Source organism: Homarus americanus, unplaced genomic scaffold (assembly GCF_018991925.1).
Source record: "Homarus americanus isolate GMGI-L3 unplaced genomic scaffold, GMGI_Hamer_2.0 scaffold34360, whole genome shotgun sequence".
In the NCBI taxonomy this organism is placed as follows: Eukaryota; Metazoa; Arthropoda; class Malacostraca; order Decapoda; family Nephropidae; genus Homarus; species Homarus americanus.
Window position 1 is genome coordinate 3,343,875 of NW_024739403.1, and position 25,532 is coordinate 3,369,406.

The window sequence follows — 25,532 nt, forward strand, 5'->3', positions numbered from 1 at the left end:
CCCCAGTACATTATATATTTTATAGCCATCATTTGTCTTGATTAACAGCTCCCACAACTGACTAACAACAATTGCATCCTTTTCTAAGTTTACCATTGATGATACTACCGTAATTTTTGACAGATGTATTGTAATTTACCTATTAAATTTGGGCTCTATAACTAACTATAGCTTACCGGTATAGAGCAATTCACCAGGTTTGATGTTTAATGCATAATGTCATCCATGATCATCATTCACAGGAGACAGGATCCACAGTAATACACAGAACCCCAAAAAAATAAAAAGATGTGGATTATTGAGTCAGAACAGGAAAAGGAAATAATTTCTTTATCAAGTTTATTTAAGTGATTTTTTCCAACCTCTTTTACTATAATTAGGTGGTGGTTCATAAAACAAGAGGGTCGTCCAAAAGTGAGGTGCTATAAACATTCACAAACCTCAGCATGAATTAAGGATTAAGGATTTTAGATACTGTATATCTTTCTCTTTCGGGGTTTTGTTACCCAAAATTGTCATACAAAATATGCTAACGACGTTATTCTCACTATAGCTAACACCATTCAGCTTGGTTGATGAATCAACTGAGGCTCTAATTGCCTCTGTTGGGGGCCTACTGGCGGTGGACTTAGCTGAAAGATCCTAAAATGACCCACTATCCTATAAAATCTGTAATTGAGGTAACAGAATCTCAGTTCACATGTGAACTTCAAATTTTCAGAAACTAACAAAGAATGTGAAGCAAGTTAGAGACAGTATGAATGTGACTTACAGGGCACATTAACATTTAAATCCAAAAAAAGTGGGAATTTACTCACTTTAAGTTTACTTATGAGCCAAAAATTACGGTAACATATAGTTCCTTTGTTTCATTTACCTATAATATACAGAATGAGTATTGTCTGTCATGAACAACTACTAACACTTCAATGCATGGTTCTTACAAGTTAATCACAAACAAAATTACAAACAAATACTTATGTACATTTATGTCTTGATACAAAAAATTCCATTATTTACAAATACAATAACCAACAGCAAAAACAACATGACAACATATCTCACTATGAGTGTGATGGGAGATATTTACAGTTGCGTGAAGGTCTGTGCCAACCCTAACTGCATCACAATACTGTACAGTCATATTCCATTTACATTAATTCATATCAGTACATTTGGTCACGAAATTCTCTTCCAATCATGAGAGAAAATTTTCACTTAAATTATTTTATCTTACTTGTAGTTACATAATGTACAAATGCTTAATTATGTCAAGGGCATGTGAATTATCCCCCCAAAAAGTAAAAAAAATTATAATTAAGTTGAAATTCTCATAGAGGTATAATCAACTAGATTATATCAATCATACAGATAAAACCATTAATGATCTGCTGAGGATGAACAGTAACAAGTATTTTCTCAGACCACAACTTTAAAATAAAAGAGCAATAACAATGCAGTAATGATAATGGACACAATCTGGGAATGTAGGCTGTAATGCTCAAGTAACATACTGTACTGTAATACATCTCAAACCTTCTCCTAAACTGGCTACAGTATATGAATATTATAATATTCATTCCAAAAACAAAACAGTATAAATAAAGCCTAAATACTCAAACTCATAAGTAGTCACTGTCCTCAACACGGACAGTAGCATGCATTGTAAAAATAAAATATACAATTTTGAGAACTGTGTAAGAAAGTGGAAAAGTATATGAAGATAGAAGTGTTGGATGAAACAACTTATCAAAGTAAACTGTTGCAAAGCTTTCAAGCGGTAATAAACCTTAATTCACTATGTCTAACACCATGAATTGGAGAAGAAGATATCCCTAGAATTTTCTTCATTCTAGCCTCTGATAATTCCTTTTTCTAAGATTTAGCATACCTGTTCCATTAAATACAGTACCGTATATTTAATTGGGATTGGAATACTGTATTGCCGAAGTTTCGAATGGCTGGGTAAAAAGAACCCAGAGTTCACATACTGTACAGTATCTGAACATAGGATTCTCACTAAAAATATATAACCCTTACATACCATACACTTGGTGCATATCAGCCAACAGTACAAGATGTAATGGGAAATTATGCTTGGAGAACACTCTGTAATATTGGTCAAACTTTTTGGTTCAAAATTGGCCATAATGAGTAGAATACTGAAATTATATACAGGTTACTAGTACTTTAAGGACACAGCAATAGTGTAAAATACACCCAAGAATCCTGTGCCTTGTCTTTATCTGGCTCTCAAGATTTTTTTGAAATTAGAAATAATTCACATGATAGTTCAGTAACCAACAACCTGAAGACTCCCGTATGGTTACAAGCATCCAATTATTTGTGGATATAAATGAGCACTGAAATATGATGTGGACTATCTTGGCCACAAAAACACGCTTTTATTACCACCCTAACCCTAAACTTTATATGAACCCATCCATTATCAGAGAATGATTCATGTTATGAGTAAAGTTAAAAGAGAAAGAACATTTTGTATGACTGATACTAAGAACATTTATTGTGTAGGAGAAGTAATTACAGAAATGTAACACTTAAAATTTAATAACTGCTTGTATAAAAGATTTATATCTGATATTCTAAAAAAACTAAAAACAAAAACAAAACTGATCCAGCCAAATTCCTCAGGGTAAAGTGACTACCATTAGCTTAAATATAATCTCTGGTAGCTCATAAAGTGGCTTCTTGCCAGTAATGTTGTCATCTTGGTTACTGTGGCTGGTCATCTACCATACTTGGTGTCCATAGACGCACTATGTAGGCAGCATCACCACTGGTCCTGCAGGGGGCTACAGGTGTGTCTGTGAAGAAAGTGGTAATGTTACAGTACTGTATCTGGAAAGTAAAGGAATGTGGTAGTGTAATGGGCAGTTTTTAAAAAAATATAAGAAATAATTCTAGCAGTATCACTTAAGTACAGTATTGGCTCTTCTCTTAAGATTCTATTACAGCAGTGGTTCCCAAATACAGGGTCGCAACCCCAAATGGGGTTGCAAGATACATCATAAGGGGTCGCATAGAGGTCATGGGGTGTTTTTTCTTTTTGTCCAGATGTCAAGGACTGAAGGCTGTGGCCGACAGGTGCGGTCTCAATAATTCAGGACCATAAATTATTGTCAAAGGATTAATGCAGTTACTTACCTTGTGTCAGATCAGGCTGGCTCTGATGACACGTTTCACAATAGAAGTTCCACACTCCTACCTCTGAACTGTTCTTAGCTCAGTTCACTCTGTACTTCCCATAGATGCAGACAGAAAATGGCAGCAAATTTCAATGATAGATTCCATGAATTGCTTACTGTGTCTTCTGATTTTGTTCAGTTTCCGTTGAAGACATGTAAAACAGTGTGCCTCGTTTACACTCAAAATGTCAGAATTACAGGATGACAACGAGACAAGGGTGAGTTTAGATGTCTATGATAACATAGCAAAGTTCTGGATCACTTTATCAAAGAGACCTTCAGTATAGTTAAAATTGAGCTATCAAGGTTCTGATACAATTTGGAACAATCTAAGTCTGTGAGGCAGCTTTCTCTGTTAATGGTGTACAGGTATATAATTATTTTTTACCGTAACTGAATTTCAAACGTCAACTTGGAAGATCGAATGTTATATTACCTAACCTCATATACCCCGATGTATAGAAAATTAATTAAATGATGATCTACATATGGGAGACAGATATGAAATATGAGCACAGTTGTAGCATACGACATATGATAGTTGTAACTTAGAAAATAGCATGTTATGGTGTTTAACCCTTAGGCTTTAGGTCACGTCATATGATGTGCATCTGTAAACCTTCAGGTCACGTCATATGAAGTGCAGCTGTAGACCTGCGGGCCATGTCATATTGACGTTTTGATCTTTCATGGTCCTTATTTGAATAAAAAGGGTGGGCTTGGCTAGATTATGTTGCCAAGTAGGTATTTATCTTTCACTCACTCACACATGAGAGCTTCACAATCTCTTCTCAGCTTTTATGATGTAGGAATCTAGCCCTTGGACTTGACTCACTTCACCACATGTTTCTACCCTCAACCCCCAGCACAAGTCTGGTACCGTGATCAATTACTGGAGCAGTAATAATTATTGTTAATAGAGTAAATAGTAATAACATAGTAAAACAAGTGTCCTATACCTTATACTACTGTACCTACAAATTAGTGTTGTTTACCTCGTTACACTTGCGTCACACATAACGCCACCTCACAAACATCCTAGCACTGTGTTGCTAACCTGTGGTAAAGACATGTGTTTACTTCCTGTTTATATAATGCATGGCCAGTTCCTGAATATACCTATGGTGGGGGAGGGGGGTGGATGCCGACCATAGCCAGAAGCCTAGGGATTACTCACATGATTATAACCCCACTTAATAGAAAATTTATTAAATAATAATGCATGCATGTCACATATGAATTATGACCGATGTGACTTGTACTAAAATTTAATAAAAAGATGATGCACACATATCACAAACAAAAGATGAAAGACTTGTAACACACAAAATTTTATGTTATGTTGGGAACAGACCCATTATCTGCCTCAGTGCAGGAGGCAATGATATTGGCCGGTGTAGAAGTGAGGAGCTTCTTGATAAGTTCAAGACAGCTATAAAACGTATTAGGTCGAAGGGAGGGATCCCTATCATATGTGGTGTCCTGCCTAGGAGAAGAATTGGCAATGAATGGTTGTCAAGGGCAGTTGGTGTCAACGGCCGTCTTGACAGATATTACAAGTCAATATCAGTCCCATTCATTAACAACTGGGACAACTTCTACGGCAGAAGGGACCCTTATGCATCTGTCTAGGGATAGGTTGGCAACCCTGGCTGGCTCTCTCGAAAGGGCAGTTCAAAAGATGTCGAAGTCTTTAAACTGCTAGGAGAACATATAAGCACGGGGATGGAGGAGACTGCAGTGGGAGCGGGTAAACAAAGTGAAAAGGTTACAGGGAAATAGTGCTAGGAATTATGACAAAACTAAATTAGGCAGAGTTAAAACCGTGACAAAGAGGGGACTCGGAACACGACTAACTTAAATGTCTACTACGCAAGCAGTAGAGGTATGAGAAACAAAATGGATAAAATCAGGGAGTTGGTATGTACCGAAAAAATCTATTTAATAACATTCACCGAAACATGGATAAACTTACTCGCGAGAGTTACCTGTCGAATACCAAATTGCAGGTTACAAATTATTCCTTACTGATAGGCAGATTAGGAAAGGAGGCAGAGTATCAATCTATGTCAGGGCTAATCTGAAGTGTGAAATAAATACGGAAATAAAAACTGAGCAGAATACAGAACCAATTTGGATAGAATTAATCGATGGTAGGGAAAAATTAATCACAGGAGTAATATATAGACCTCCTAATCTTGATAGAATTAATGAGCGACTTATTTGGGATTAAATGCGCAGGGCTTCCATACATAGCAAAGTCTGTATAGTAGGTGACTTTAACTTTAGCCAAATAGATTGGATTGACCTTACGGGTAACTCAGAATCAGAGGATTTTCTTGAAACAATCCAGGACTGTTTCCTAAGCCAACACATAACCGAACCCACCCGGGGTAATAATATACTCGACTTAGTTCTGTCAAACAGAGAAAGCCTCATTAGTAATGTTGAGGTAGGGAACGAACTTGCTAACAGCGATCACAAAGAAATTAGATTCCAGTTAAAATTTCAGGGCAGACGCAAGGAAAATTCCACTAAAGTCCAGATTTCAGAAGGGCAAACTTTGATAGTTTGAAGAGGCAGCTGAAAAGGGGTATCACACTTGGGGGGTGAATTACATGACCTCACATGAGGTGACCTCACACAATGTACCCACAGAGGGCGACCTCACCTTACCTGGAGACCTGACGGTTGAGGATAACCTGATAACGAGATCTGAGGTTGACGAGTTCCACAACAATTTAAATAATGAGTTGCTTAATGCATAAAGGCAAAACATACCATACAGAAAACTCAGATCAAACAACAATGACCCTAAATGGATAAATAATTATTTAAAGAATATTATTGGACACAGGAAGGCTACAGGTAGGAGAATAAATCATGGTGAAGTTTACCTCCGAGATTATTCTAAGGTATTGGCCAGTAGGGTAAAGACCGAGATAAGAAAAGCAAAGAGGAATAATGAACTGAAGGTAGCAAGGGAAGCGAAGTCAAACCCCAAGGGATTCTATCAAATGTATCAAACTAAAACACGAGAAAAGATTGGACCAATACAGTCAGATACCAATGAGCTAACTGATAACGACGGAGAAATGAGCAATAATCTGAATAAATATTTTTCAACAGTTTTCACCACCGAAAATTTAAACATGATACCCGAGACACTGACTGTATACAGAGATAGTGAAAAAAATAAATTAAGCGAGATAGTAATGACTAGTAACGATGTTAGTAAGCAAATAGACAAACTAAAGCCTAATAAGTTACCAGGTCCCAATGAGATATTTGCCAGAGTATTAAAGGAATGTAAGGAAGAGCTTAGTATGCCCTTAGCAAAGTTGTTTAACATGTCCTTAAAAATGGGTGTGGTACCAGAATCCTGGAGGATAGCAAATGTAATACTGATTTTCAAGAAGGGAGATAGATCACTATCCTCTAACTATCGTCCAATCAGTCTAACATCAATTGTAGGCAAATTACTGGAAGCAATCATTTCAAACTATTCGAAATCACCTGGAGAAGCACAAGTTGATCAATAATTCCCAACATGGCTTCACAAGTGGGCGTTCATGTCTAACTAATCTATTAACACTCTTTTCATCCGTTTTCGAATCAGTGGGTGAGGGACACAATTATGATGAGGTATATCTCGACTTCAACAAAGCCTTTGACAGAGTCCCCCACGAAAGACTAATAAGAAAAGTGGAGGCTCACGGCATTAAAGGAGATATTCTAAAATGGATTAGGGCGTGGCTACAGGACAGGAAACAGCGAGTGAGCTTCAACGGCACTAAATCCGATTGGAGCAACGTCACTAGTGGAGCTCCCCAAGGCTCAGTACTTGAACCATTATTATCTAATACTGCATATACATAAACGACATAGATATCGGCGTAGACAGCAACATAAGAAAATTTGCTGATGACACTAAAATAGGGCGTGTAATTAAATCTGATGAGGACTCCACAAAACTACAAGAAGATCTAAACAAATTTTTCGAATGGTCTGAAAAATGGCAGATGAAATTCAATGTGGAAAATGTAAAGTACTCAGTATAGGAGATGTAAACAGGGAAACCAGATACCAGATGAACAACAAAGTTATTGAGAAATCCAATTGCAAGAAAAATTTAGGAGTAATGATAAGAAGGAATCTTAAGCCAAGTAAACAATGTGTATTTGCTCAAAACAAGGCTAATAAAGTACTTGGGTCCATACAAAGGAGTGTGAGTTACAAGACTAGCGAGATCATCCTAAAACTATATCTTGCGCTTGTGAGACGTCACTTGGATTACGCAGTTCAATTCTGGTCACCGTATTACAGAATGGATATAGAATCCTTGGAAAGAATTCAGAGGAGAATGACAAGACTAATCCCAGGCATTAGGAACCTTGAGTACAGAGACAGGTTAAAGCATCTTAATTTGCACTCCCTCGAGAGACGTAGAGTGAGAGGCGATATGATAGAGGTGTATAAATGGAAGTCAGGGCTGAACAAAGGGGACATTTCAAAGGTACTCAAACTATCCAACCAGGAGCGAACTCGTAACACTGGTTTTAAATTAGACAAATTTAAATCTAGGCGCGAAATAAGTAAACATTGGTTTGGAAATAGAGTACCGGTAGTGGACAAGTGGGACAAGTTACCAAATATCATCATTAACTCAAATACGCTGGATAGCTTCAAACATAGGTTGGATGGATATATGAGCAATAGGGATTGGGTGTAAATGGGACTACCCAGTATGGGCCAATAGGCCTGCTGCAGTTTCCTCCATTCTTATGTTCTTATGTATACTGTATTAACCAATAAAAAAAAGGCAAAACTTTTACAATATTAATTTTTAAGCATTCCTACTGAACAATTTGGCAAAGTAAAACCACATTTTTCAGCACAGTAAATGGTAATGACTAAATTTTGTTATTTGCCAAATAATTTATTTTGACAAAATAAAATCATATCTTTAATTTTACTCCTATGATTAAATAACAAATTAGGCCTTGGATATTTTCCCTGTTCCAAAATATGGAAAACAAATAAAAGTAACTCTATATCAAGTTATAACTTTTGTATTTTATTTATTGACAAGAGTGAAGAATGTGGTCTCTTGCAGCACAAACATGCAAGAAATTCTGAAGACAAAGAGCACTTAAAACCAAAGAAAATGTGACACTCACCAGGTGTAGACTGATACTGTATGGCGGCATCAACGAGAGATGGGGAAAAGGACAATCCTAATTTCCCTTTACGAACTAAAACATTTCAATATTTAATATATTGTCTGTTGATAAACATATACAGACATGTACAGATGTATGAATGTTTCCTGTGTGTGGGCAGCATGTACTGTACATATTATTACAATACCGTATTGGATAAAGTCATAGGCTGGAATAAATCAGTACAGTACTGTACGTACAGTACACAATTTCCTTAGGTCCAAAGTCAAATACAGTATTACAGTAAATATAAACCATATTTCAGATGATTTTGTTTAACTACGTATTTCATCACTAGTATTTCATGGGGCTTTAACCGTTAGCTACACTATTTGCGTCGAAGACCATGAGGGGTTGAGATTTCCAACCATGGCCAGCATTAAATGTTTTATTTAATATATTTACTTTATTACAGTATTTTACTTTATTACAAGAGTGCTTATAGTTTGTATGTGATATATATGTTGAAATGGGATTGGGGGCAGTAGTGTATAGATTGTGGAATGCATTTCTATTTTTCTAAATACAGTAAATTGGTACAGTATTTCTTTTATGATATTTCACGTTATATATAAATATACAGTACTGTATATATATATATATATATATATATATATATATATATATATATATATATATATATATATATATATATATATATATATATATATATATATATATATATATATAATTTATATATATATCCCCCCATATTTATGTAAGGGTTCTGTTCCTGAAAAACTAACTGTAGACTGAGGGATAACAGTACAGTAGTACTGTAGTTATACAGTATAACTGTATAGTATTCTCTGAAATATGAATTAAAAGAGCAACAGATCAACAGCAACAGTGGAGGAAAGTGAAGCTGATCTGTTGTAAACTGCTCAGTTACTATATCCAAACCTGCCACAGCTATAACCTCGACTTGACCACAAATAATATTTGCAGTAGTAATGCATTTACTGTACTGTATCAGTTTCTTGTGCTTGTACAGTCCAAAACACTTACAAGCCACACAGACTGGCACCCTCAAAATTCCTAACCGGCAACTTCGCTGGGTTCATCCCTTCCTCACCTCCTGAAACATACAAACCAGGCAATAAATTGGTGGCCAGCCAAGGTATAAAGTCAACGCTTATCCTCGAATATATTACCATGGATAGGTTTTAGGAACGGAAGGAAAATAAAAATTTTCAAATTATTTAATCATGCTAAAATGTTTAAGAGTAAGTGTTGACTTTATACCTTGGCTGACCACCAATTAATTGCCTGGTTTGTATGTTTCAGGAGGTGAGGAAGGGATGGACCCAGCGAAGTTGCCGGTTAGGAATTTTGAGGCTGCCAGTCTATGTGGCTTATACAGCAAGTGGAGTGGACTGTACAGTACCAATATTTTGGTTTGCAATAAATACGAGATAAATGATCAAATTTGCTGCCATTTTAGGAATTCCTTGGTCATTTCCTTTACAATAACAATGAATACGAGGTCAAAATTTCCAGCTATACGAGGATTGTTCTTGTGGAATAGTATCAAATTTTGCTGCTGAATCAGCTAAATACAGTTCGATCATTTATTCATGGTCACAGTACACTGAATACCAACACTCACTTATAAACAGGTTCGAGTAGTGGGTCAGTAATTTTTTTCTCCATTGGCATCGTGACCCTCAAGCTTAATTACAAAAGCTGAAAGAGAAGACTTCTTTTTCTTGATGTATGAACATGTCAAATATAAAAAAAAAATCCTAGTTACACATTCAAGAACAGCTGAGTAAAACATGAGCAAAAAGGAATAAAAACATGTGGACTTAACCGGGTGAAGGTGACTGAGTACAAGCTCGTGGGTTATGACACAGCATGCACATCATAATATAGAAGTTACATGCACTCACATTTTCTTGCATTTTGTATGTATAGTGGTCCCTCGGTTAACGAACACGATTCGTTCCACAGAGTCGTTTGTTAACCGAAAATTTCGTTAACCGAATCCATTGTTTCAATAGGATATTGGGTAATTGGTTCCAGCTCACAGAAAAATGCATACAATGCAAAAAAAAAAAAAAAATGCAGTAAAGTACACTTACTTTGAGGTGTGTATGTAGAAGGTTCCTGGTTGATGATGATGATGGGAATTAGAAGTGGAGATGGAGGAGAAGGGAGAAGAGAAGGAAGTGGGGATGGAAGAGAAATCACCATTCAGGGGACCCATGCTTGATGCAGCAATTTTCACCAATAAAATTTTAAGTTCACTAGGTGTAATTCAAGATTATTTTATTTAAATCAACACTGCACTGCACTATATATTATCAATATGTTAACTAAATTTCAGAATGACCAATACTTTTAATGTATAAATGCAAAAAAATATTCAAGACATCAACAAAATCGATGTTCGCTCCACTGTCAACAAAGCCAAACTAATGCCTGGTGGCTGAGTCAAGCGGCTGATGGGCACACAAAAAACTAGTTCCCTGTACTGCATATATTATAAATATGTTAACTAAATTTTAAAATGACTAATAATTTTAATATGAAAAATGCGCAAATATTAAAGAGCACAACTTTCTTGATATTTACTCCACTGGAAACGAATGTAAACATAGAACAGATTACTGAATTGGCAGACTAGCCCATCAGCTGAAATTTAGTTAACATATTGATAATATATAGCGCAGTGAAGTGTTGATTTAAATAAAATTATCTTGAATTACACCTAGTGAACTTAAAATTTTATTGGTGAAATTACTGCATCAAGCATGGGTCCCCTGAAAGGTGATTTCTCTTCCATTCCCATTTCCTTCTCTTCTCCCTTCTCCTCCACCTCCACTTCTAATTCCCATCATCATCAACCAGGAACCTTCTACATAGACACCTCAAAGTAAGTGTACTTTACTGCATTTTTTTTTACTTTGTATGCACTTTTCTGTGAGCTGGAACCAATTACCCAATATCCCATTGAAACAATGGATTCAGTTAACAAACGACTCTGTGGAATGAATTGTGTTCGTTAACCACATTATTGCTATAAGAGAGAGAGAGAGAGAGAGAGATATTCCTTTACAAAGTACGATCAAAGTAAACAAACTACAGCAATAGCCTTTAAGGTATGCCACCATAAAATCCAGTTATAAAAATAGCTGCCCTTTGGCTATCAAATAATAATAGCTTCCAGTAATAACAAATGCATCATAATTAATATAAAAAATTTATCCTAGTCACAATGCTTGTAATGGACCATGACTACAAACAAGTGATATTTTACACAGAGAAATGCAATTCCTAAATTTGAAGTACTCTGTAGTGTGTAAATATTACACACCTGTACCAGCCAACTAATAAATTCATACAAGATTTTAAATTATTTGCATATTAGATACCCATTTATGTCAATCATCCACAGTTTTTTGGTTATTTTAGCACAATTAATAAATCTATTGACTATTGACAGTCCAAAATAGCCTATCTGCAGCAAATACCCATTGAATGCCTATGAAACGGTGAGGATTATGACCAATCAAGTGAAGTGTAAAAAAACAGTCACATCAGCTTTGTCAATCTGCAATGAAACCAAGACACTGTTTGATTGATATTAGAATACAGTACTGTACACATATTGTACTATACTTCCCAAACATTATGTACCTCAGGCTTACAGACTCTCCTACATTTGTACAATATGAACAATTTATGTAGAATAGTTAAATATACTTTCAGAAATATAAGAGGCTCGATCAATATGAACGTACAGTACCTACAAACCAGAGCCACTAATGAAAGCAATGGTCTGAAGAGTAATTATCTTGGTGTGAATGACCCTAATCTCATAATACTGTAGTGTTAGTTCACTACCTAAGTATACACTGAGTTTTCTCATGTGATATCACTTCCAAAGCTGTAACTATATAAAGAAACGGGTATGGGACCGTTTATCTGGCATCCTGGTATTCGGAACACTGCAAAAACCGGTTATGTTCGGTTACAAATTATTTAAAATGAGCGTCAAACGTCATTCCTGGGCCGACCAAGGATATTTCCAACCATTCCCCCTGTGAGCTATATGTAATGAAAAAAATAAATAATAATCATCATAAGGTATAAAGTATTTTTCAACTCGTAATTTTGGGTAGATAAAAGTAATTTTTATAATTATTTTTTACCCATTTACATGGACAAACAATGCTACTGCACAACAGTACAGAAAGTACAAAATAAATAATTATCATGAGGTATAAAGTTTTATGTATCTATGGGTTTACATCCGTGAAGCTAGGTGGGTCCGTGGTGGAGATCATTGTATTGCTAAGGTGATTATCAGGGACAACTGCAAATCAGTTTGAACACTAACTTGTATCATTTTTGCTCTCTTTATGCTTTCATTATTACTGTATTATTTATGTGCTTTTGTTATTGCTGTTTATGTGCCTACAATTAAAATTTTTAATGTTACAATGTACAGTAGAGTTAAAGCTACCTTTAAGGGTAGATATAGTGATCTGAACAGAGGCTTCACACTCGGTTATAGATGGTTTACTTATGTCTTAGGCCTGGCACTCCAAATTTTATAAAAAACCTATCCTGCAACCTCTAGGTCACAAGCAAGCTGTATAAATGGTCCCATACCTGTATTTCTGGTGCATGTGTGGTCTACATAGCCTCACTTATGTACTGAGAAGTGAAGGAGTTCCACAGAAATTGTGTATTATTGAGGCTTATTAGTTTTGTTAAGTAAGATAACACACAGTACTTTAAGTGTCACCATGATGTTTTTATTTCTTTAAGTATCACTATACAGTAACATCTTTACAGCATATTTCTTTCACTTTTGGGAGAAAAATTACCGTTCCTGAGTATTTCTATGACAGCGGTTTTAACACCGAGATTTAAACAGAAAAAACACATCATCACCATCTTGTGTGTAATTTGTAAGCTTTGGCATCTATTAATTGACTGGGTTGAGAAACATAAATGTCCTTCCTGTGAATTATGTTGCAAATAAAATACTTTGAATGATGCAGAGTGGAATGATGATAATTTTACTGTGGGGGTGATGGAATATTTTCAAGGTTAAGTAATGTGGGTTATTAATATGTATGTATGTGTGTGTGTGTGTGTGTGTGTGTGTGTGTGTGTGTGTGTGTGTGTGTGTGTGTTGAATTCAGGTTTTTTTGTGTTTCTAGTTGAGCACTACATGGTGTTACTTATCCATAAAAAACTGATGACATGCAAAAGGTCTATTTCCAACATCTGTGGATAATTGAGCATATACAGTATATATAATTCCCCAATCCTACAAGTTTCACAAGATTGTTAGATAATGGCAAAGTTAAATACAGTTATCTAACTACATTCCAAATGAACCACCCACTAGTCATATCCTCCTACCCTTTGCATAATCCCAAAAGATCTTCGCAATTTTAAATTTTCTTAAAAAATTGTATGCTGTGGTCACTTTCCACAATATACAGATGACATGGTAATCATCCGGGGAGTGTCCTGCTTATTCAAACTGACACGTTACCTACATGCCTACAAAAGTTATCTAATGAACATAATTGCCTATTTTTATATTTCAGATACAGATACTGTACCATGGTTCTAGAAAGAAAAAATATTGATCATACAAGAATATTAAGACAATATTTAGCAATAACAGTCATTAAAGTTTCCATAAAATATAATAAAAACTTTTACACAACAGCAAATGCAAACTATAGACACAGTTATATAAAAACACACAGCTTTAAGCACAAATAAAGACAAGGCCATATAATACAAGAGTCAATGTGCACCTCCCACAAACCTACATGTTGCCTGTTGTTCCACTCATTAAAGTAACCTACATTTTACTTTCTAGGGTCTGAGTTTGGCTAAAAAGTAGTCTTATCACAAAATTTTCAACTTCTACAATTCAATGTTCATTTGATGCCCTTGAACCCAGCCATCCATAAACACAAGTCACACTAGAGTTCCTGATTTACTGAGATCATGTAAATGTAAGAGGTATTAAAGTGTTTGGGCAAATTCACTTAGACGATCCCATAACACACTCAATATGACAAGAGATATAAGGACTCACAATATTCATGTCACTTTTCCTGATGAGGTTTAATGTTGGTTGACTTCATAATTTAGGACTAATGTAAAGGTAAACATAACACAATAAAGGATGGTACGGCATACTGTGATCAAGATAAGAAAAAATACTTTGCATTGCCAATGATTTGTTGTTCTTTGAGACCATCACCATAAGGATGATAAATTTAGTAAAATAGTAAAATGCAAAACTGATTCAAGTACAAATACCTTCTTTCAGAAAAAACACATACTGTACCCAGTAAACCAGATTTTTCACAATCTAAACTTAATTTTTTCCAATCTTGCCATTAATAATAATAACAATACACCTGTAATACTGTAATAACAAAACAACCTTCATCCAGATTTTCAGATATAGTATAGTTCTTCTTTCCCCTTATAACCACTAATAAAATATTAAAAATTTTAGTTCCTATAATTTTCTTGAGACTGTCTCAAAGAACAACAACCATATCTACTCAGTGATTTTATGTATTTATACATAACCCAACAAGTGGGCTCAGGGGAGGTGCACAGATAACCCCTCATCAAAGACTTAAACTTAGTGTCCTAGCAAAGCCTTTAACAACATTTGCATAATCGTAAAATAATAGCAAAAACTCCATCACAACAATGCGTTGGCTAGCTATGCACATGACAATCTTGCACACACAAAGCTGAGTAGGCAGGAGCACAAAGACGGGGAGGCGAGTCAGGTTGATGGACATGCATGTGCACACACAGTTGGGTAGGTGGCGCAGTTGGACAAACAGGCATGCGTACACACAACACGCAGTGACCAGTGTGAAGTGCAAGACGAATCACCAGAGATTTGAGCTGAAGGCACTCAGTGTGATTATGAATTGTATCCCTGTAAGGTGCTATTAGGGCTATTAAAGAAACTCTATCTACACTTTACTAAAGTGCTCTAAGCAGATACTCTCAAACAAATACTGATTGTGTTTAACAAAAAAGAAAGAAAATAAAAAAGAAGGTATTTTGGCAACTCTGTGTTTAAAATGTATAAGAAATTATTAAACTATATTCTTACTATGTTTACTTGTACTGTACTTTGCATAGCTAAAATTTAATGTTACTATAATTATGATTGCATATGTGACTACAATATCTCTAGTTAAGGACTGAATTTAACATTACCAATATGGTAAATAAATAAATAATAAAAAATGAGGAAGAGTAAAGGATGAATATGTTAGCCTCTATAATGTAGCCTCAGTGATCGAAGAAACAGCAACTACATAATATAAAGATAAGCAACCAACAGATTAAAACCACAAGTAAACTGTGATGGGATATGAGAGCTCAACTCATTTCTGGCCTTTATAACAAGTACACAAGAGGCCTTAACGAGTTGATTTGTCATGTGATTGAACACTTCATATTCTGCTCTCCATCTACTGATTATGCTATCTTATTGAGACAATAATTGAGCCCTTCCATGTGTGTTCGACATCCATGAGATGTTTGTACCTCACACATACTCCAGTGACTCGTCATGCACTTCCATGGTCAGGGTGAAGTGGGTATACGAACTCTGGCGCTTGTGCAGTCGCTTCTGTAAAATAATAAGTACCATAGTGATATTCATGGGCAACAAATCTTGTGGTAGCCATTATCCCTTCCTTACCACAAGCTCTAACAGCTCCAGTTAGCATGATTTATTATCATCATCTATGGATATGCCAGTTCACCAATGCAGTAAGGAATGGGTTAAGTTCCTTATTAAGTTCACTGCACCATTCAAAATTTATAATTATGCAGTAAATAAAAATCAACAATCTTTATCAGCAAGAATCTAAAAAAATCAAACAAAAATAGAAAGACAGAGCAACATAATATTTAGCACAAAAAACGAAAACAAACACAGTACAGTACAGTATTCACTCAAAACAGATTTCAGATTCAAGAAAAAATCATAAATACAGGGTGTCCCCCAAAATAATGTACACACTGTTTTACACATTCTTATGGAGATAACATAAATGCCTGTACAGTATTACAGTACAACAATAACATTGTCCCCACACATCAGTAAGGAGGGACTATGAAAGGTAGTGTGGGTACAGTAATTTTTTTTCTGAAACACCCTGTATGTGATGTAAAAATAAAATTTACAAAATTAAATATATTTACATATCCTTCAACAAGCTTGTTATAAGAGGGTGAACTAGGGAAATCTCCATACACCCCAGCACCTACTTGTCAGGGCTTTATCTAAAAATGGAGGTTGTGTTACGCAATCTAGATCACACCAGTTCTCATGAGTGACAGCATAATGGCACTAAGTGTACAGTACAGGTACTCCTCAACTTACGACCACCCGGAAATACGACCGCCGCAGTCGTACCAAAATTTTGTCAAATTACGTATTTTTGAGTCCCGGCGTTAGTGATTGCGCTATGTACTGACAAAATTTTCGTTTGTAATTCTCTTTAAAATGGCTGGCAAGCATAAAAGTGAGAGTTTCATGGTGCTGAGAAGAAAAAGAGACATCCATTTTAGATTTTCTATGTATTATTTTCGCATTTTCGACTTACGACCAATTCGACTTACAACCTGGAATTGGGTCCCTAACCCTGTCCTAAGTCGGGGACTGTCTGTACAGGGTACCTAATAACATTCACTCTCTAATTACAAACGGTAGTGATTTATTTAAGCTAGTTTCTTGTAGAGTAATTAAAATATGTACAGTACAAATGGTAGATTAAAGTGTGAAATCCCATTTTATGATAAGAGAAATGAATCACCTGTGATATCCATATCTGCCTTTAACGAGAGGACTTATTTTATATTTAAAGGCAGGATACATTATCTTGGCAGACAAGCTCAAGTAACATTTTTCCCTATAAATACCATAACATTTTCCAATACAAAACAGTCAAATCACTGTCAAAGACTTAATTCCCCTTTGATTCTGTAATTAACTAGTCCAATGATGCTAAAAGTCAGGGCTCAAGAAACTTTCAATTCCTGCCAATTTATAATTCCACCAAGGAAGGAGGAGGGGAATCCAGGTCACTAGTTTCTTCCCTTCACTTACAAATTAGAAATTTCTCACTTCAATCCTTTCTTTATGATCTGTTCATCATTAATAAGTAAACCTACAAGATTCTAAACCATTAAGGAGCACAAAGGAGCAGCTCTTGTGATGATACAACCTACTGCATACACTTCAATTAACCCATTAAGTGTCCCTGCCGCTTTAAAACGGTAGGACGGCATCGGCACAACAGCGTCACTGCCGTTTTTAATCGCTGTTGTATTTACGAACATTCCGCACTCTCTAGTATCATCTCGCAGCCTAAATAAGCGAAAATAAGACTAATTCCAACTTCAGAGCTGGCCTCCCTGCCTAATCCCATATTTATTCCTCCCTTGTTCACTGTCACCTTGACACCAAGACACTAACATACCACAGTACATAACTAAGAGATCCCAACAACTTTTAATCAAGTGTCTTTCCATTGCAACATATTTTTTTTGTATCTAACTTACAGAAAACATCATATTGTTTTGGCGACGTGAGGTAGAGTGTAGCGACACGTGTAGAGGGTAGAGGTGTTGTCATTACTCATATGTTATTTTTTGATCAAGTGTTTACGTAAATAATTTGTTATACAGTGGGGTATGCTATAACGAACGGATCCTACTACGAATATTCCTATAACGAACGGTTTTACCTATAAAATTGAGATTGCTATAACGAACGAAACTCCTACAACGAACATTATTTAGAAAAAAAAATTCTTTTTTTTCTTTTTTTTTTTTACTAATTTATTGTTTTTTTATTACAAGTATTAATGATGTTCTTTATTTCAGGGGTTTAGATGCTTATTTATGCACTTTTTTACAATTTTATATTATATTTTTCAGTGTTAAGTGGTTGTATTTGGGGGCCTGGAACGAATTAATCCTATAACGAACGAATGCTATAACGAACAAGGTTCTAGAACCAATTAGATTCGTTATAGCATACCCCACTGTATTTTCATTTGTTATTAAATCAATAAAAATAAATAAAATTTATGGAAGTAGATAGAAAACATTGAAATAAAATCCAATTTATTGAAAGAAAAAAGAAGCATTGTTTATGTTCAGAGTGGCCAGACAGTCGAGGCCCGTTGTTGATGTCACGTGGTCCTTGTTATTCTATTTAAAAATATTCATCATGGCAAAATAAATTAGCAAATCCTTCTAATTTTATATTTATTACATAGTTTTCTATGAACATGCACGTAATGAGAGGAAATAAATAAAATATTTATGAATGCAAAATAAAGACAATTTTACATTCATATTTGGCTTGCTTGCCGAGAGGCTCTGGGGAATTCCCCTCGACACACGTACACAATTGATGCATAGTGGGAAGTTTAAATGCTTAACGTGCAATATTATAAAAATTTTCTGTCTTTTGACAACAAAATACACCATTATGACTCCACCCCCAAAAATGGGTTAACAGCCGACTCAACAAAATGGGATAAAATGGCCATGTTAGACCTCTGGGCAATTTAAAACAAGGGCATTTGCAATCACCATGGAATAAAGTCTAGAATTGTAGTGCACTGGGTGGCTGCGTGGTGGCACACAGGTAGACCACAGCTGACAAGTGCAGTGAGAGATGCGTTCCATATTCCGTGCATTAGCGGTTTTGGCCGGACGATGACCATTGTCAGGCCAAAATTAGGGGGTTGGTCTCGATACATCACCAATGTCCGAGCTGCTGGTATGTAATTGGACATAAATGAACCCATTCAGAGAGCTTTCAACTTCTAAAATAGACTATGTTTAATGTTTTATTTTAAGTACAGCAGTACATATAACTTTCTTAATAATTTTATTTAAGAAGTAAAACAAACATTCAACTGAGTTTCTGTGAGTGCGAGGCAAATCTTGATATATTCCCGATAGACCTTAGGTAATTCAGCACATCTGGATAACCTAGGACCCTGGGAGCTGAATAATCCTTAAAATTGGTTCAGTCATGGACCCAAGGGATATGGATTTGAGGGTCTATACCTGGAAATACACACATGTATGTATGCATGCATGCATATAACCTCCTCATGTGGTAATGATTGATAATATTTATAGAGAATATTTTCTGGGTAGTAAAAAATCTTGTCCATCCACACTTCTCTTTACTTCAATTTAGCTTCTACCATTTTACAAACAAATTGATTAACCACAAGACAAACATGGTCTCAGACAATGTATATAACAGGACAAACTTGACATCTACACAAACAATATTTCCACATATTCTTATAAAAACAAAACATGGCCAAAACAGTATCAATACACCGACCCATAAGCAGTATCCTATTGGTCTATTCCTCACTTGAAATAATAATGATAAAGATTCTTGACAACATTTCAGTTAATTTGCATATTCCAGAGAAGATTTTGGGCAAAGCATTAAATGAGGCTGACTAATTTATGATTGTTTTCAAGCACTCATGTCCTAATTTCGTAAGGAAACAATGAGAGGGAGAGAAAAAGAGAAAACTTTCATTATAAGCTGGAGATAGGATACAGAAAGTGTGGATCCAGTTGAGAGGACAAGGATAACTATAGCCATACTTTAACATAATGGCTACCTGCTAGGCAAAATGTATGCGGCAGTTAATGGTTTCAAGGTGAGGGTCTCGGTTGAATTTTATGGCTGTAGAGAGACACAACAGGCTTGAAATACAGATTGGAAAGTTTTGTGGTGATTCAAATATTACGGCAAATGCAACCGGCAATCCTCTCACGTTGAACCTTCATAGAGAACGTAAGATTTACCTAAACAACAAGCAGACCTAAAAAGTTCTTCCATTTATGATATGATGATGACTAGGACTCAATGTTCACAAGTTACCAGTTTCAGTAACTAGTAAATTTTTTTCTGATATCTCTCGTTCATTAATACAGTATAATGGTTTTAAGGTTTAGATAATAGAACTTAAGCAATTTTGAGATGCATCTTTGAATTGTTTTTTTATTTAATGTTTCTTAGTGATCATAATGATTAGCTACAGAAGCCACTTATGGTTTCAAATAAAATATACAAAAAGTATTCAGTATAAAAGTAATACACAACTGATTCTGTAACACACTACCGCTGTCTACATTAGCAATGGACATCTCGAGCACTCTTGGTTATTGAATATATCTAAAATTGGACAATGATGGACATAACCATTTACAAATGACATTTAAAAGCTACACTACTTTACATAAACTATGATACTGTTTGAAAGTAATATTGGCAACAATACCAATAGACTTAAATATCACCAGTAAAAATATGCAAAAAAATGCACTGTTCTAATTTTCAAATAATCTTTAAAACAAGAATCTGTAAAATAAGATTCTGCAACATTCACTAGTAAATACTTTTTTACATAAGGCTAGTAAATTAGCATTCACTGATACTTCTTATCAGTAACATCTTATTAATCTCAATACTGTGTTAATGTGTGGAGGAATCAGTGGGATCATTAGCTACTCATTGTAAAAGAAACTTCCCACTTTGTTCAGAGACAGACTTCAAAACTTCATATCCTGTTCACACAAAACTAGTGTAAATCTTTGTACAGTTGGTTTATTTGGCTGACACACTTTATTGAAGAAGCCTGAAATTTGTATGTGATCTTGGCTGCATTTGTATATGTGATTTCATTTCCTTCTTCTTGTGATACTGATGCACACTGTACGTCACCAAACTTGAGTTTGCTTGTTGTGTTACCAAACTTCACTGGTACAGTATATGTTTTTTCTTGCAGTATTACCACACCTCCCATGTCATATAACCTCATTCTATTACAGTTTTATTTTATAATAAACCAGAGTAAGAACTCCAAAAATGGACTAAAATAATTCTGTAATCAGTTCTTAATACTGCAGTTACAAATTCTAAATGAATATCAAATCTGGTTCTAATATATTCCAACAACATAAAGACTTCTGTGCTTAAAACATATGAAAATTTAGATAAAATTCATCTCAAATGTATAATTAAATCTAACAAAAGCAAACATAATCAATTAGTACAACAAAATGAGGTTAATGAGCACTTCAAGTAAGGTTGTACTGATAGCACCTGAGGAGAGGTGGGGGCAGCATGGTGGGGTTGAGGTGGACTATGCTAAGTTCCCTGTACCTCCCCAGCATCCTAAATCTTAATACAGAGTAATGAGATCCATGCATTCTTTATGACTTTGTGCCCTAGTTCTGATATCTTTCATGTTATAAGAAAAGTACATTGCCTTTATAAAATTTTGGGACTGAACTAAATAAACAATACTTCCATTCATGAAACAAGGAACAAACACTTTATTTTACTAATAAAGTGGTGGGTTTTCATGTCACGTGCTGCAAGTGATTTTCATTAAGAACAAAATTCATATTTTAAAAAACTTTGCCAACTGCCCCGTCATGAGATCTGACTGTATATGAGCAATGAGTAGGTAGATTAAAAAACACTAACTATTTCAATGATCTCAAGAGGTAGATCCATCCATATTTCTAAGCAACAATTATCTTCCTTATTAAGAAAAATAAAAAGCTTGTCTATTACTGTAGACAAAAATATCTTGAAATACTGGGTACTGCATTTATTTAATTTACTAAGTTCTTCTTACTAAAATAATTGCTTTTATTTATATGCTATAAACACTAGTTTGAATTTTCCCATTTATGACTTACTGGTATAGTTCTGTTATTTACTATGTAGCATTTTTAAAGTGAAAGTTAATTATTATATAGTACTTCTTCATTTTTCAACCTTAAAAGTGTATAAGTCCAAAATGTGAATTGAAATTGAAATACAGTACATTTGCCTTACAAGGTACCCAATAAGTAATTTCCACTTGGTAACCTCTAAACATGGTACAGTACTGTTCTTTATTTCACTCCAGTAAAGTATATGTATAACCATTACACCTCTCCCTTGCTTTGCACAGACTTGATCTTGCACAGTTTTTTCTAATACCAAAATTTACTGTGTAAAAGGGGTGATTTGCACATATATATGGGTAGAAGAGCTATGTTTGAGCACTGGCCTGTGCCAAATTTAAATTATAAACCTAACTAAGTACTGAGGGATGTGTGGTGCATCCTGAAAGCACAAATACCAGATGTATGATGCACTCACACACTGTCCTTAATACCCACACAGCTTTTATAGCATCAAGTGGTCCCATACTCATTCAAAAGTTCATTAGCAAGGTGTTTTACTATTTTCTATATACAGTAGTCATATAATGGCAACATTCAAACATCCTGCCAGTACTCCTCCTCAGCAAGGTATCCCGGCAAGAAACCCAAGATTATGTTTAGGTTACAGTGTACATTTTTTTTGACAACTTGATAAGAGAAGAACTTGCTGATAGTTTGTGTTCAATGTAAATGAGTAAAGGAAACATTTAATCACAAGGTGAGCTTAAAAAAACGAATACGGTCATCCAAACAACCCCAGTAGCTGCAAAGATAATGTTAAGGATACGGAACCTACAGTCGGAGAAGATGTTGTGGGTAAGTGTAGAAAAAACACATAGGAACTGGCTCCAGCTACAACTGGATGAGGTTTACTGTGAGTACTGGTGAGCACTTATAATTAATAATCATATCTTGATGTTGGACACCGCATAATGTCTTAGTACATGTAATATGAAATAAGTTTTATGTAATTATCTAAGATAATATAAATAGTAGGTACCATAAAGGGAGTGGGGAGTAGAATGTAATCCTCCATTTACTTTGCTCAGAAGGCATCCTCAGTGCAAAGCGATGGGTAGGGTATGTGACATTAGTACGTATGGAATAATCTCAATTTTCAATGTTTTCAATTTGACATTTGGTAGATGAGTAATAACCTGCATCTATCTGAGCAACACTCTGAAAAGTTTGAGTATTTAGAAACATTTTCCCCAAATTATGATTAAATGACACAACCAACCGAACTAAAGGTGGAGATGACCAGGTTAAACAGTGATTTATGAAAAGGTACCAGTAGCCAACTTACACACTGGATTAGCAACTACAGTACTAAGGTATTCAATATGGACTGTAATAGATATTCACCCAGGTAATTTGCTTCATAGTTACTGGACATGTCGCTATGAATATACTAACCACATTTCAATTAAACTTGTATGTGTCCTTACTCACATCCATTTGCAATTACCAGTTCTGATTCACGTTAGAAATGTGATAAAATAGACAAACCATTTTGATATACGTACTGTACAACCAAAAATTATTGATGACAACAATCACTACAAAAGTGAACTTCATAATTTATGTTCAGTCAATAGATATAACTGCATGGTTTACTGGCCACCCTAAAGAACAAAAAGTAGATTTTTTATTCTACCAGACAACTGGGCCATGCCAAATTTAGTTTCAAACAAAAGTGATGAGCAAGAGTGTTCAAATAGACTTTATTAGCAAGGAATGGCTGTTTATTTAATTAAGCAAGAACTGTATCCTCAATACTTAAAAGTCATGCCTGCCTATTGCAGTGTAAAATATTCATGCAATGGCATATTTTTAAATGAAAAATGTATGGAGTCAGGTGGTACATGACTTGAAAAATGTTCAATCAAGCTTTCTTCATATTTTAACAAGTGAACTCCTCAAAAAATGAATAAAAAATTTAGTTCAAAGGAAAAAGTCTGGATAGCATTACAAATAAGCAAATCTAATTTCATCAAACATAATGTATATAGTTTTATGCCACCAGTGGTAATTAATTTTCATGGTTTGAAATGCAAAATCTATTAACATATTAACAGCTTTAAAATGCTTTATTATTTCATATTCAAAGTCCTAGATGGTAACATCTTTTTAAGAAACTAACCAATAAGTTTGTTTTTCTTGTCAATATTCTTGCTACTCAATTACTACACACATTAATGTATGCTGTGAACACACACAACTATTCTGGGAGAAGTGTTGAAGGTTGGTGATCGGTCTACCTGGTGGACTGTATGGAGGGGCATAGAAACCAGCTTTGAGGGAGATGGATTCTGCTGGTTTAGATTGTATTAACATGGAAAACTATGTCGTATTAGAGAGGGAACGATTTTTTTGTTAGAAAGAGAAAAACCCAATTATTATTATTCTGATAAGTGATGTGACACTACAGTATATTTAAAGTATGTAGTTACATTCATAGTAATTTGGCCTCTCAAAGAACATGAGACATTACATTTTCTTTATACTTTCTGACATGAATAGTTACTCACTCACAAGACACTTTCAGTACAGCCTGAAGTTGATAACTTTAAAAATGCTTAAAATTTTTTTTATAGAGATAAGAGCCAAAGTCAAGGTTAAGACAAGTTGTTACATGTAGTGTACAGTACAGTCAACCCTCGCTTTACGCGGTCCCACTTTACGTGTTTCCACGTTTACGCGGTACCCTGCCGAAACCGGAATGCTTACTTTCCGCGGTGTGTGTACCCTTTTACGCGGAGAGCGGCGCGAGCAGGGTGCACACAAGGTCGCCCAGTCATCAAAACATTACCGAGTTCTTCACCCGCCACCCACCACAGCCGGCCCAAGTCAGTGATAGTGATAATGATAGCGAGGATATGGACTTATATGGACTTTGAGGGGTTTGACAAAGAGGCCCTGCAAGCCTCTGTGGTGGATAGTGATACAATTGATACAAGTGATACAGGTGAGGGCCAATAATCTGCCCTCTGCCTCGGAACCAACCCCCCATCCCGGTGTGCCCAGCCATCTTTTCTACTAATGTAAGTGTTAAAAAACCTAATATTATTGATATTTCTCTTAATTATTAATTGTGTGTGCATACCATCATAAAATTAAGAAGTTATTTTTACTACAACGTAGGTATTGTGTCTGAAAAAGTGGAGTTTGGGGGTCGGCCCGGTCTCTATTTCAATTAATCCCATATGTTATGTTGTTCACTTTACGCGTTTCTCACTTTACGCGGGCCGCAGTGGGTTCAATTGACCGCGTAAAGTGAGGGTTCACTGTATTTGAAATGCAA

At 35.3% G+C, this 25,532-nt stretch overlaps 1 protein-coding gene and 1 long non-coding RNA gene across 2 annotated transcripts in view; both read right to left on the reverse strand.

Moving 5' to 3' along the window:
* Positions 1–198: 198 nt before the first annotated feature.
* LOC121874532 lies at positions 199–10,427 on the reverse strand. The gene is made up of 3 exons (XR_006090440.1): positions 10,038–10,427; positions 8,387–8,461; positions 199–2,825 (listed from the first exon to the last, which is right to left on the reverse strand). It is a non-coding gene; the product is annotated as an uncharacterized LOC121874532 (long non-coding RNA).
* Positions 10,428–13,172: 2,745 nt separating this feature from the next.
* Positions 13,173–25,532, reverse strand: part of LOC121874613 — a 187,082-nt gene continuing 174,722 nt past the window's right edge. The window contains exon 23 of the mRNA XM_042378841.1: positions 13,173–16,079. Within this exon, the coding sequence (XP_042234775.1) occupies positions 15,996–16,079 (84 nt within the window). The 3' untranslated portion in view covers positions 13,173–15,995. The remainder of the gene's footprint in view (positions 16,080–25,532) is intronic.